Source organism: Colletotrichum tamarilloi (assembly GCF_030869305.1).
Source record: "Colletotrichum tamarilloi strain Tom-12 chromosome Unknown Scaffold_83.1, whole genome shotgun sequence".
In the NCBI taxonomy this organism is placed as follows: Eukaryota; Fungi; Ascomycota; class Sordariomycetes; order Glomerellales; family Glomerellaceae; genus Colletotrichum; species Colletotrichum tamarilloi.
Genome location: NW_026849466.1, coordinates 113,230 through 126,987, shown reverse-complemented (window position 1 = coordinate 126,987; position 13,758 = coordinate 113,230). Strand labels below are relative to the sequence as shown.

Genomic DNA, 13,758 nt, shown 5'->3' with positions numbered 1-13,758 from the left:
GTGCGGTGCCACGCTTCGACGAACGTGACACAGAGCTAATAAGTTTCCGAGACCAGAAATAAAACAATCAGGTGGCGTAGTCGAGAATATCTTAGCACACTTGCCACAGCAAGGGGTATCACTCAATGGCACCAATAAATTATCAGGCAAATTGCAGGTCGGCAGCAAACAAGCACAGCAGCAGACCCTGGCTCTATGCGATGAGTACCTTAGTATCAAACCAAGCAACCTTTGCAAACAAGTTGTCTACAAGTATGCCGGCAGATCCGTGCTTTAGCGGCATGGCAACCATGTATGTCAGGTATTGTGGCGTTGGCCGCGTGCGGCAACTCCTCAATTGCTGGCATTTCAGCTTCAAGCCACATGCAGCTCGACGTCTTGCCCAGTCGTTCAACGCTCAGCCCAACCCGACGGGAAAGCCACGAGCGTGCCACCTCGGAAGCACCGTAAGACCCTGGGATCCCGACATTCTATTTTCTCTCTGTCCTTGGCGTAAGTCTGGGGGCAAACTAACCCTATGCGCCGGGATCACGAATGTCGCCGGCCGGCTAGGCAGGTAAACGAATTCCGTGAGGGCCTTCTCAAATAAATGAAATGCACAGTCAGATGGCAGTGTTTTCAGTTCTGATGCATTAGTTATAAGTCGTACGCAGACGTCTGGGTCGCACTTTTCGGTCCGTTTGACTGTCACTTCAACCCTTCCATCACTGCCTTTGCCTTTGGTTTCGACAACAAGATGAAGCCTTCAGTATCAGCGGCCTTGAGGTATTTCAAATCTTCTCACGCGAGCCTATTCTTCGTCAGCGCTAACATACTCCAAGCTTGTGTGGCCTCCTTTCGGGTATCTCACAGACAGTGCATGCCTTGTCTGGGACTGCGGCGAGTATCTCCACAACTACGCCAACCCCAACCTGTTTGCCCCGATATTTGGGAGCCAAATCGAGCGAGAAGAAAGCTAGCCCACCGTGGGGTAACCGCACATGCGAATCTGATCCTGAGAATGTGCCTGACACTGGCGTCGTGCGAAAATACGAGTGGACGATACAACGGGCTGTCCTAGCACCTGATGGATTTGGTACGTTACATCAACCCTTAGCCTCACCATCAGATGATCTCTATTTCGATCGAGCAAGGCAGATCGCATTTTTCGCCTACCCCTAGCCAGTAACTGATCATAGTCATTGCCTACAGAACAAACACTTCTCACTGTCAATGGCCAGTTCCCTGGGCCTCTCGTTGAGGCGAACTGGGGGGATATTGTCGAGATCACCGTCCACAACAACATCACGGGTCCGGAGGAAGGCACAGCGATGCATTGGCATGGGTGAGTCCATAATAAATCACGTCCCCACAGCCGTTGGCTACTTTATGCTAACGTTCTTACAAGCATACACCAGCAAGGGACTGGACTCATGGATGGAGTCAGCGGTATCACGCAATGTCCCATTGTACCTGGTGGGAGTTTCACCTATCGTTGGAAAGCCAGCACGTATGGATCGACATGGTACCATGGCCACCATGCGCTGCAGTATGGCGGAGGTCTGTGGGGTCCTATGGTTATCTACGGCCCTTCTCACGTCGAATACGATCTCGACTTGGGCCCCGTCACACTCTCCGACTACTATCACTACCCTTACGAGAAGATTGCCTCTGATGCCATATCAACCAGTAATGATACCAGCGTCTACGCCCCTCAATCAAATAACCAGTTGATCAACGGAATGAATCACTTCAACTGCTCACTTGCTCCCGCGAATACGACTTGCAAGAGCAATGCTCCACGCGCATCCTTGAGATTCAAGTCTGGCAAAGTTCATAAGCTCCGGTTGATCAACACAAGTGTCGAGGCTATGCAAATCTTTTCCATAGACGGCCACAAGATCATTGTGACCACAATGGACTTCGTGCCTGTAGAGCCTTACGAAGTGGAGTACATCATCCTCGGTGTCGGCATGAGAGCTGAAGTTCTTGTCAAGGGTAATGGAGACCCGAAGCGGTCTTACTACATGCGCTCAAGAATTCAGTGTGCCGCCACCAAAGTTAACGAGACACTGGGCACTATCTACTATGACGAGACGCCCACCACGGTCGTTCCAGCCACCAAAACTGTTGCGCCTCTGCCAAGCTTCACTGCAACATGCGGTGATGTAAGTGCTACTTATTTTGATCTCCCTTCCAACTAGCTCGTCATGCTAATTCAACCTGCCTTGGTAGCCTGATCTTCACTTGAAGAAGCCAATTTACAAGAAGCGTGTCCCTAAGACTGATCTTACACTTCTCTACGACATCGACTTCAGATCAAACGCTAGCGGCAATCATCAGTGGCTGATGAACAATGTGACATTCAAAGCCGACTGGAGCCGCCCGTTGTACATCGAGGCAGTAGATGGTCACGCCGAGTATCTTAAGGATCCCCAGCACATCTTGGCCACGATTCCTGACGATGTCCGCCATGTTCGTGTTGTGCTGAACAACCATTTCTCCGTCCATCCGATGCACATTCATGGCGGTGACTTCCAGATCCTGAGCGAATCGGATGGGTTCTACAACGGCACTCTGAAGTATCCCAAGAACCCGGCCCGCGCCGATACGGAACTTCTCCGGCGTAACGGAAATCTTGTTGTGCAGTTTGAAGCAAAGAATCCAGGAATCTGGAGCTTCCATTGCCATACTGCGTGGCACGCTAGCGTTGGTCTCTACATCAACTTTTTGGTCAAGCCAAAGACAGTCCGACAAAGCAAGATCCCTGATGATGTTCGCGAGGTTTGCGCGGCTTGGGATGACTACGTACAATTACACGGCGAGAATGCTCTACCTTTCGATAGTGGGCTTCGATAAAAAGTGGATATGTAGCTGACAGATTGTTCCGTGATTGATTTGCCTTTGGGAGCGTCACTTGACGTGGACATAGTGGAATTTGCATAGCGGGGAGTTCAATTGATTTCTTCAGATTTTAAACTAATTAAGTATCTAATATAATCACTTCAATCATGGACAAAGAATGACACTTCTACACCCAGGCGGTTTCTTCGACTAAAGTACCTTATATTACACCAAATAAGAGCGTGCCCAGGCTCAAATGTAGGTAAAAAAGCTTTATACCGTCCACCATACGACGAAAAACACGACGTATCATCCCATTTAGAACAGCCGGACTTGCTAAACTTCTGTAGATGGTAAAGCTTGGCACTCGATGCTATGCAAGTTCTTGTCCCAACAACCTTCTAGTACGCAGTTACATCCTATGTTCGCCGTTTCGAAAGCTGGAATGCTGCAAGAAGAGACCTTAAGGTTCCTTCAACAAATATATTCCATGTTCTCGTTCCTGAACGGCGATTTATTCATCAGCTCTTGTGCTTCGGGATCCCCACACTGTCGCCTTGACCAGAAACCACCGGAAAGCCAGAGAGTCGCATCAAGGGACCGCTTTCTCAGGGTTGTAGGTGCGACCCCACAACTTGTAGTAGCGTCCCAAATGTTAGAAGCTACTCCTGCGGCATAATGATGCCCGCTTGTCTGTTGGATGACGAAGCCTATGACCGCAATGGGGCAATAGATAGCCATCTGCACGACCGCGACTGGCACAAACAACACACAGCCAGCCATCCATAAGAGCATGATGATTGACTGTATAATCGAGAGAAGGAGCCAGAAGACAAGTCGCGGTTTCGGTCTGGTTGGACATTGAGGTTGTGGTGTGATGCTATCTTCACGCATGTCGATAGCCGCCGTCATGAAGGACACCGCCAACACGACTGCAGAGAACACGGTGGCCATCATCACCAAGTGGTTGACTAAGGCTTGCAGATGAGAATCCATGGCTTTGTTCAAAGTTGAGAAGAAGTTGTCGAAGAAATCGGATTGTGTTGAAAACGTGATCGTGATGGTTACACAAGATCGCGGTTGGCCAAGGGCTGATTTATTCAGAGCAAAGTGGAGACTGCGAGAGCGGAATGCAAATGAACACTTGAGATAGCCAGAACAATATCGTCATGCCAACAAGGTAGTCTACCCGTATTGAGAGCCGGTCGCTGCGGTACTTGCTAGTACAAATTCCTCCCGATGAACCTTAATAAATAGGTAGAAATCACGCTGCAATCCAGGATCCAGACCGCCGGATTTTCATTCCACTTTGAATGATTTAATTACTGTTAATAGGTCAAACCGAGACGGCTATGGTGTGCTATGCACAAGACTTCTAGCTTAAGCACCCTCCGCTTTCATGGTTTGGGTGGCCTCAACTAGGAAGTCTTTGAAGGGACATACAATTGAATACGAGAAACTAGTGTCTTTCGCATCAGAGCGACTAAAGATTTGCCCACGGCTTGTATTCCTCCTCACACATGAGTTTTTGGAACTGGCGTCGCCTGATGCCAACGTTTCCACCATCAAACAAGGGGAAAACAGCAGCATCTGCCAGAAGGCGTGAGAAGCCAGCGCTTTCAGCGTACGAGGTCCTGGTCTTTCGTAAGCATGCATTTAAGTACTGAGTCCAAGACCGAAAGTCAACTTACATGCCAACCACTTGCATGCAGTCCCAGACGCAGGTGACTGCTGAATCACTGCTGTAGATTTTGGCTGTAAGGCAGGACTCGAAGCGAGATTTCGCATCTCCTGGACCGTTGTCCAAGCTGTCGAGTGCTTTCCATACGAGCATTCGGGAAGTATCGATCTTTATTTTCGCACCGATGAGCAGGTCTGCAGGACTCTGTCTTTGGATAATGGGCATGGATCCGCCGCGATGGTCGTTCTTTGCGAATTGGAGTGCCTTTTCGAAAGCGGCGCGCATGGTACCGACTGCCATGGCCCCAACAAGAGCTCCGGAGATGCCAAAGGCTTGTTCGATGTATGGTCCGGCCTTGCCGGGGGCAAAAAGAACGTGATCAGCTGGCACTTTGAAGTTGGCGTATCGGGTGTGAGGACCAGTGACAGCAATGTGCCCGAAGAGCTCAGGTTCGCTGAGAAGTTCAAAGGCCTCTGGGGTGTTTTGAGCCACAATCTCTCGAGTCACCATAAGTACCATCAAATTGTCTGCAGGGTTGACGTCGGACTTCTCTGAGAGGTCGTCCTCAGAATACCGTGCGCACAGGCACGTAAGTTCTGCTCCTTTGCCGTCCCAGCCGGCACTGTTTGTGGTCCATAGCTATTGCAAAATTAGACTTAGCTCGGCCGAACTGTACTGATGTCTTACCTTTTCGCCATTGACAATGTAAAAATCGCCCTCTTTCCTGGCAGTTACTCCAAGACCCTTCCCTCCTTGTTCAAGGTGATTCGCAGTTCCACCTGGTTCGGAATGAGCCAGACTTGCCAGGGGATCACCTTCACCGGAGAGGAAAGGCTTCAAGAACCTCTCCTGCTGCTCGGCTGTGCCGCCAAGAACCAGAGGTAACAATCCTAAAGCACTACCGACTAGGTGGATCACAATGCTGGACTCGACTGCATAAAGCTCCTCCAGAAGGAAGGCAGTCTCCAAGAGGGTATCTGCGTCACCGCCTGCGGCCTTGGGGATAAAGGCCTTGAGTAATCCCTCTTTTATTAACTTGCCGTAGTAGGGCCGAGTTGCTCGAAACCGCGTGAGTTGGTCAGAGTGCTTAGAGTAATCTGCATAGGCGTGTGTCAGGACTTCTTTTGCAACCTTGGCTCCTTTGGCGCGCAAAGCCTTTTGGTCTTCGGTTAGAATGAATTGGACCATTTTAAGCGTAAATCGATCCTACGACTTGGTCAGCTTCTTATCACTCTCAAAATCAGAACGGAGAGTTACTTGCAGTAATCAATAGATAAGGTATTGTTTCCTGGAGTTTGACTTCCGGTACTGATGATGCGTTGGAGTAAATATCTCGCGTAGACTTTGAGGCAGCTGGCTCTTATATATCGTGAACATTTCTCCTCACAGATCCTGCACTGATTAGGCCTATCGAAGACAAAAGGACGCTCGAGCTGATGCTTCCCATTCAGAACACCAAAACTCCAACAAGTGCCATCTTTCGAGGCATCCCTATCTTCAGCTCTCAGTCGCCGATCAATCGGACTAACCAACATTCTCACTTCCGCGGAAGTGCCAAATTTCAGCAGGGTTGTTCTATCTTTTTACTGACATTGGATTTGGCCTCCTAGAGACGTGTATCGCGGTTGGGCATTACCCGCTCGGTGAGTCTGAGGTGTGGCTTTTGCGGCTAAGCATTACCCGGTAATGCCAACCACTCGGAGCGGCAACGCTTATCCACACGGCGTATCTAAGTTGATTTTCCCCGCATTCTGTTAATATTGAATCTACCGGAATTCACGGGATTGATCTATATCAGATAAACCTCGTCATCACAGCCCCTATCATTGGCCGTGGCGTTAGGAGCAAAGGACACGGTAGTATGGTCACATGGTGGGAATTGGCGTGGATTGGTCCCGTCGATCTCTACATGACGGCTTCAGAATGACTTACACCTAGAAGCTAATTACATAGCCAACACCACATCGAGACAACGACCTGTGAATTCGCTAGGGAGGTGCAGCATGACAGAACTGCCTGCTCAGCTACTATTGAACATCAGCGGGGTGCTGGGCTAGTTCCAGTATTACCGCATGACAAGAAGGGTTCATATCCACAAAGTAAAAAAGATTGGCCGTCCCAATTCATGAGGTAAATAGTAGGTTGGGGTAATTATCAATAGCTCGAGATACTCCCATGATTCTAGGGACCGGCAATGCAGTATTAAAGGAGACAGAAATGCACGTTGCACTGATGATGATTGTGATTTTGATCCGGATGATTTAGACGATCTGATTCCAATGAGTGGATGAGGTAGTCTCGTATGCCATCACCTTTGCAATTGAGACTCGCAGTTTTTGGAAATGGAAGGAGAACCTCAAGATCCTCCACTGTAATACTAGGGATGCTGACTGTAAGACAACATGCACAAAATGAGGCTCAATTACTCACTCAGCAAGGGCCGTCCTTGACGCCAGGACCACTGTAGTTCTGGCAAGGGGTTTTGGCATCGGTGCAGACGTTTACTAGAGTGGCCTTGTCACCATTGGCCTTGGTGATTCCAGCAACCTCACCTCCATTACGGGCAGTCACGCCCTCAATGTAAACTTCACGGGCGCACTTCTCGCACTATTATCATGCGGTGAGCTTTTTGCTAAACTCTTAAGTGGCGGGAGGAGGGATGGCTCACTGTTCCGCAAGAGCGATAGACTTTGCCGTAATCATTTGCATAGAAGTTGATGATCTTTTCTGAAAATTAGTCAACGGCGGATGTGCATGGGTACGTGGCAACTCACGTTCACACGACCACAGCCATTATGCTGGATGATCTTGTCGGCTGCATGGTAGGCTCCTCCTCCAACAATCCAGGTAACGTCACCAGCTTTGTCATTCTTCTGAAGGATTTATGTGGCTTAGAAGTTCAGAACGTTCAAAGGCTTAAGGTAGAAGACTCACGATAGAGATGGCGTCCTCGCAAACATCTTCGAACCAGACAAATTCGATGTTGCACCCCCCTCCCAAGCAGTACACGCCCTCCCCGGCCGTCTTTCCAATGATGACATTTCGCAGAGTGGCACCCTTCTGCAAAACGAAAGCCGTGTCTTTCTCACCTAAGGTTGGTACACAATTGTAAGTACGATTACGGATGCTACAACGTAAGGCAGGAAGTCTGAGTTAAAAGGAGGATTTTCTCAACCATACCTCCTTCCACCTGCTCTCTGCATGAGGTGGGGCTTCTATCATACTTGGCCCAACCGCCGTCAAACACCTCGCCAGACTTGACATAGATGGGAGCAGAAATTTGTTTGTTGGAAGTGGGCTTGGGCAAACCACCCTCATAACCCAAGCATGCCAAAGTCATGGGAAGGGCCCCGAGCAAGGCGCCGGTGAGGACTCCGATCTTGCTGAGCATTGCTCTAAGTAATGTTGAATGAAACTAACGAGAAAATCTTGAAGATATAGGAATCCTGGATTGGGATGTAGCACTCTCGTCCCCATGATGATTGCGGCAGGGACATTTTATAAAGAATTTCGGTACAGAAAACGTTTAGTCTCGACGCCTAGCGAGGGAGCTTCATGAGGGGGCCCGCATCGAGCAATGTGGCGTGCCTCAGGTAAGAATGATCCACACGTGTTGTATGAATGCTTGGTTCATTAATATACAATGACTTTGAGTCGCGGAAAATCTTCATGGCTGACAGAGTTCTTGGATGATCTCCAGAGCTTCCTTTTTCGAAGCCTTGGGACACGAAATTCACCGTAGTTGGCGCAGAAATTGGGTCCGAACTGAAAACAACTCCTTCCCTTGGCTTTCTGACACTGGGTGCTCACTGATAGTCCCACCAATTGAAGGAGACGAACTATGAGACAGCATGATAGACACGCCCGCTCGATGGTCTACGACCCGCGTTCGCTTCCATTCTGGGATCTAATACGGCCAATTCATGGAATCAAAGTAGCTAGAAGTGGCTATGGCACATAGTATTTAATCAATGTTTAGAGAAAATACTTTAACTGGAAACGGCTTCACGAATTTGATGTCGAGCATGCAAATTCCCGAGTGAAGATGGGAAAATACAACACTCATTCACCTCTAATCTGGCTGAGGTGGCAGTTCTTTGAGTCAGCCAAATACTCTACACGAGGATGATGATGGAGCTTTGCGTACTCTGCACTCAAATTTCGGCTCACAAATACGAACCGTAATGTGGTATTCCCATTGAGTCTATCGAACTGTGATACAAGTCGTCTACTAGGTTCACGAGTAGAATTATGGCTGGAGATGTCGCGCAGACACCATGAGCGCACCCTATAGTTAAGAAAGACCAACCGCGTGACAAGTATTCAGATTAAAAACTAGCTGAAATGCCTGAAATTGAGAATGCCAATTGCTTGGCTTGACTCTGAAAGGTAGCCAAGGCGGATTAGATGACAGGGGTGAAGCCGAATTCCGCCTTGGGGTAGCAACACTGTCGAGGGTCTGGAGAGGTAAGTTCCTTCAGCATTACGAAGAAATAGATCATATGCCGTTCCGTCCGCGATGGGAAAACCATGGCATCTTGGCTGCATCGCAACGTGGAAACCTGAAATGTCCAGGGTCAAGGCGGATTGAGCGACACTCATCACCTAGATGGTTACCACAAGAAAAGAAGGTGAATTACTATTGTCACTGGGAGACTCGAAATCAACTGACTAGGGAGATATCGATACTTGAACTAATTGAAACTGATCTAGATACTTCGCGTTCATACCTTAAGACAAGACGACTTCATACTGGAAGGTGACATGTCTGTAAGATCTGCCTTTAGAAGATCTTCGATTGCCAATGTCGAAGTGAATCTCATCGTGCCCTTTTTAGACTCTTGACATGATATAGGTGCACCACAACGGATTGTATATGTGTCGGAAAGACTTGTTTCCTGAGTATTGTCAGCCTAGCGCCAAATACACCGTCGGAGAAGATTGTTCTACTTACCTCGATCACCTGGAGTTTGGCTCGCCGCTTTGACTTTCGATTGCCTTCTCTGAGCCCTTGATCTTCGGCATTGGAGCTTTTGCAGACGTTGGTTCCTCCCACTCGTCTCCGATGAGCCACATACTATAGGCCTCCCAATACTGGAGGACATAAAGGCAAGGATAGAAGGCGATATCCAAGATGTCGACCACATTTGCGGTTTTGCTGCAAGCAAAAGGACCACAGACGGGTTCGACGCAAGCTCTGAAGAGAAAGCCAGGGATAATAGCAGCAATTGCCAGACAAAGGACCACAATGCTGTAGGCCAGTATCGGCGGTGTTAGGATGAGAAGTCCAAAGAATATCAGGCAACAGGCGGCGGCGAACTCAGAAATTGAGAGCTTATTGTTTTCTGGTCGAGATTCCTGATCATTTAAGATATTCGCATGAGCAACAAATGCAATCCACAAGACCGAGGTCAGTATTGCAAAGCTTCCGATGACAATGAAGGCTATTTCTCTAGAAGTATACATGGCGACTACCTCTTTCTGAGCGGTGTTGAAGTACAGCTGAACTTAAGTCTTCTTGGTCTGATGAAATTTGAGTGCGAGCACCGCAAAAATGGCCTTACGCTTCTAGAGTGATTTGAGGCAATGCCGTGGAAGAGTTTCAAGTGAATAGATATCGAGGTCAAAGCCAGTTGAATAGAATCTAGACATGTATAAGTTTAGATTAATGTGTCTCCGTTGAATGCATCTGTTTTCGGGTACTTATGTCCGGTACCTTGATCGACAAGCACAAGCCTGACGTCTGAGCTTCAAAATAAGGTATGTTCACTAGGCCACCTTGATAGCCTCCTTTCCAGGCGGTCAAAAGCACTGGGAGACCTCAGTTGACAATAGTTAGGCTGAGTCCCATGACGTTGCAAATCTCCTATATAAACTGAAGAGTAGGATACAGAGAAATGAGACTTGCTCTTCCGCGAGAAAATTCGATCAAATGACATGTCTCAAAGGTGAGAAACACGCGTTTTGACATCAAACAATCGAATTTTCAATGCACATTCACCAGCCTATCCAATTGACTCAACCAAACAACTTAAACAAGTCTAGTGACTCGGCAAACGTTGCCCCTTGGCTTGGAAGAGCTGGAGCCTTGATATTCAGGGTAAACATCAACGTTGCAATAATAACACGGCATTGCGAGCCATTGGATATGGAGTCGCACTCGAAAGGCCGAGCACGTACCCATTGGGCCATCGGGCATTACAATCTTTTGGCCAGAAGCGCAGTGACTCGAAAGCATCAAGTATAGGTTGTAGAAGCTTACATCCAGTAACCATCTTTCCAGAGTTCCTTGCTATATCCCTCGGTCAATCGTTCGTCCTCGCCGTACTTTTCCTGCCAGCCGACGAATCCGCGATCGAGAACGTATACTGTCTGGGGCTCCGCAGATGCCGAGTCTCCCGCCGAGTCAGTAGCAGTAGTATTAGAGGCGAGATTCTGATCACGCTCTCGGAGATATCGAAGGGCAGCACTGGGTCCGCGTTGCTGCGACAGAGCGCAGTGGAATACGACCGTCTTCTTGCCTTCGAGGCGGCGCATGAGGGTGGGCATTGTGGCATCGAGACTTCTGGAGGGCATGTTTATACAGCCTTTTATATGACCGCCGAGGTAGTCTACGAAAATAATACAGGTTAGCAGTGTAACCAAGCGGTTAAATCAGTTGAGGTCAAGGAAAAGGCTAACCATCCTCGCGAACGTCCACGACGGCCACAGACGAAGTGCCTGCAGCCTGTTCTGCCAAGAGTAGCGCGGAGAGTTTGGCAGCACTGATGCGCTGGAGAGTTCCAATCGTCGCCATTGTTCGTGGTCGGCGAAGAAACCTCGAGAAAATGGAAAGGCGTCTTCCGGCGAGGCGCGAGAAATAGCAGAGTGACGTCGGAACTTTCTTGAAGTTAATCGCGACAGCTTTGAGTTTTGGTGGGGAGCTTCGATGCGCGCGCGGGGCAAGTATCCGTAAGGTCAGTATCCCTGTAGGTTGTTGCGCAGCTATGGTGGGGTTCCTTAAGCCGGCCAATCCATTGTGATTACATAATGTTCGTTCTTGCTGCTCCTTGCGCATGGCGTTCCATCAATTTCAAGCTCAACTTCTACTGAAAACGTAGGGTACTTCGACATTGGCCACGCTTGCGACGTTAATGGAGATTAGGACATCCTGCTTCATTGAAAACGCCCAATCAACCTCAAGTCAGTCGCTTCAGTGCTCAAACCCATACCGAGGTCCAGAGCCCAGGCCAGCAGCTTTTCTACAATGATATGTGACGCATCTTCGGTCTCTCGGACAGTTTAGCAAGACGACTTCTCTCAACACCTGATAACATCGACGATTTATACAATGCCATGATACTTAGCGATATGTTAGCCAGATATGGCTTTCGACAAGCAAAACAAGGACTGCGTAGTAAGTGGGCAGGCTTTACCTCTTAAGGCGATGATCTGCCGTGTGGTCCACCGGCTTTCTCCTCGTGCTGGCCCATCTTGCTCGGTTTCGGATCTCTCAATGATTGATACAGTGCATCTGAGAACCAATTAATCCAACGAAAGATTGCAGATGCCCCAAATGAGGGATGAAATGCATGGTACGACGATCAACCAAGTTGTTGCCCGGGACTTGGTTCCCCGGCCCACCTGCCATCTCGGCCTCGGCGCTTGTTTGGAACGCCGCCTCCGATCCAGAATCATTATGGACTAAGCGACGCCCCGAAATTCTAGGCCAGAAACGTTCTTCTGTGCTACAAGCCAAGTGAGAATTCAGACACGAAAGCATTTGAACCTGAGTTTACAAGGCTATCATCATAATATTTTCTTTCCTGTGCCGGTACGTAACGTTCTGCTACGGCAATCCTCTGCTGAGTCGACCTCTTCACGTCTTGTTTTCACGCTGCATGCCAAGGTTTATCGCAGTCAAAATCATGGCGGAATAAACTTAAATACAGTTTACAAGTAATGTTACTCAGATGAAGTCGGAAAATGGCTGCATTCGATATAATTCTAGAACTAACTCGGAGCGGGCGCCCCCCATTAAACGGCATCTTTCCAAATAGACCTCGCCACATCTCTGACAAGGACAAGCTTTTTCCACATTCTGTCCTCAGTAGTTACGCCTTGGTTGATACTGAAGCTAGCAAAGCCGCACTGAGGGCTCACAGCGAGTGAGTCTGCTAGAACTTCCGAGACGTCCCGTCTTTGCGCCTTTGCCATGACTTCAGCAGCCTCATAAACCCTCTTGATCAATGCCTCCTTGTTCTCAAGGTCTGCAACCTTTGTCGACACGAGGCCAAGAACTACATTCTTCCCTTGTGGAACAAATCTCAACGGATCAAAGTGTCCAGACACTCGAGGATCATCAAACTCTAGGTAGAACGTGTGGTAGTTGAGTTTGGGGAAAACCTTGGCGGCAATCCTTTCGTAAGATCCTTTGGCGAAAGAAGGCTGGCCAGGCATGTTGCCGCGACAAAGATGTATGCCCACATGCAAGTCAGGTGGTAAATCCCTCAAGACCTGGTTGTGTGCCCAAATGTAGAGGTCCAACAGGGCCTCAGGGTCGATGCCATCACCCCTCAGACCCTCCCTGAAGCCCTTTGTGACGAAGAAAGTCAAATTTGGATCGTCAACCTGTATAGATCTGAGACCCGCATCATAAAGAGCTTGAATCTCTGAACGAAATGCTGCCGCGAGGTCGAGGAAATAGTCCTTGTCAGAAGCGTAAACGCCAAGGGCAAACGCTGTGCCGTTTGCAAGGTACATGTGTTGCCAGGAGATGGACGGTATGGACATCTTACAGTCCTTCCAGCGTTCTTGAGGGACTGCCTTCTTGATCATCTCCCAGGCAGGAAGGTAAGCCGAATCTGTGAACATGATCTTTCCCGTGGCGGGCACAGCGGGGAATTGATTATATCCCATCTTAGCAAGTCCGATAAAGGTAGGCAGGTTGGGTCGGAAGTCTTGGGGAATCCTGAGATCGTCTCTGACTGTCATTCCCTGAAGATTCTCAAACAAGCCGCTGAAGAAGATGGTTCTTTCATATTCGCCAGAGGTGATGGGCCTGACTCCGAGCTTCAGCTGCTCCTGAACGGCGTACTTGATTGAAGCAGATGTGGCAGCAGCCTGGTCTTCAGATAACTTGCTGTCATAGAAGCCCAGGGAACCCCTCTCCTCAAGCAGGAAGGCGGGCCGAATGAGTGAGCCGATCTGGTCAGCTCGGAAGAGGGGAGCCATGTTAACAGTGTCGATGATATTGAGGTCAAGATTTTCAGCCT

At 48.9% G+C, this 13,758-nt stretch overlaps 7 protein-coding genes across 7 annotated transcripts; 1 reads left to right on the top strand and 6 right to left on the bottom strand.

Annotated features, from left to right (window-relative positions):
- Nucleotides 1-363: 363 nt before the first annotated feature.
- CTAM01_12854 (multicopper oxidase) lies at nucleotides 364-2,838 on the top strand (the record flags this gene model as incomplete). Its single annotated transcript, XM_060528859.1, has 6 exons — nucleotides 364-446; nucleotides 637-765; nucleotides 945-1,075; nucleotides 1,192-1,324; nucleotides 1,388-2,147; nucleotides 2,215-2,838. The coding sequence occupies 6 exons, from the start codon at nucleotides 364-366 to the stop codon at nucleotides 2,836-2,838; spliced, it is 1,860 nt and encodes a 619-aa protein (XP_060376590.1).
- Nucleotides 2,839-3,297: 459 nt separating this feature from the next.
- CTAM01_12853 (uncharacterized protein) lies at nucleotides 3,298-3,819 on the bottom strand (the record flags this gene model as incomplete). Its single annotated transcript, XM_060528858.1, has 1 exon — nucleotides 3,298-3,819. One exon carries the CDS (start codon nucleotides 3,817-3,819, stop codon nucleotides 3,298-3,300), a length of 522 nt encoding a protein of 173 aa, XP_060376589.1.
- A 487-nt stretch (nucleotides 3,820-4,306) lies between these two features.
- CTAM01_12852 (uncharacterized protein) lies at nucleotides 4,307-5,692 on the bottom strand (the record flags this gene model as incomplete). The annotated part of the gene is made up of 3 exons (XM_060528857.1): nucleotides 4,307-4,457; nucleotides 4,515-5,143; nucleotides 5,192-5,692. The coding sequence occupies 3 exons, from the start codon at nucleotides 5,690-5,692 to the stop codon at nucleotides 4,307-4,309; spliced, it is 1,281 nt and encodes a 426-aa protein (XP_060376588.1).
- Nucleotides 5,693-6,934: 1,242 nt separating this feature from the next.
- On the bottom strand, nucleotides 6,935-7,895 carry CTAM01_12851 (polysaccharide lyase family 3; the record flags this gene model as incomplete). The annotated part of the gene is made up of 5 exons (XM_060528856.1): nucleotides 6,935-7,111; nucleotides 7,173-7,226; nucleotides 7,279-7,377; nucleotides 7,439-7,593; nucleotides 7,685-7,895. The coding sequence occupies 5 exons, from the start codon at nucleotides 7,893-7,895 to the stop codon at nucleotides 6,935-6,937; spliced, it is 696 nt and encodes a 231-aa protein (XP_060376587.1).
- Nucleotides 7,896-9,463: 1,568 nt separating this feature from the next.
- On the bottom strand, nucleotides 9,464-9,970 carry CTAM01_12850 (uncharacterized protein; the record flags this gene model as incomplete). Its single annotated transcript, XM_060528855.1, has 1 exon — nucleotides 9,464-9,970. One exon carries the CDS (start codon nucleotides 9,968-9,970, stop codon nucleotides 9,464-9,466), a length of 507 nt encoding a protein of 168 aa, XP_060376586.1.
- Nucleotides 9,971-10,762: 792 nt separating this feature from the next.
- CTAM01_12849 (uncharacterized protein) lies at nucleotides 10,763-11,300 on the bottom strand (the record flags this gene model as incomplete). Its single annotated transcript, XM_060528854.1, has 2 exons — nucleotides 10,763-11,115; nucleotides 11,186-11,300. 2 exons carry the CDS (start codon nucleotides 11,298-11,300, stop codon nucleotides 10,763-10,765), a joined length of 468 nt encoding a protein of 155 aa, XP_060376585.1.
- A 1,220-nt stretch (nucleotides 11,301-12,520) lies between these two features.
- CTAM01_12848 (uncharacterized protein) lies at nucleotides 12,521-13,717 on the bottom strand (the record flags this gene model as incomplete). The annotated part of the gene is made up of 1 exon (XM_060528853.1): nucleotides 12,521-13,717. One exon carries the CDS (start codon nucleotides 13,715-13,717, stop codon nucleotides 12,521-12,523), a length of 1,197 nt encoding a protein of 398 aa, XP_060376584.1.
- Between the last annotated feature and the right edge of the window lie 41 nt (nucleotides 13,718-13,758).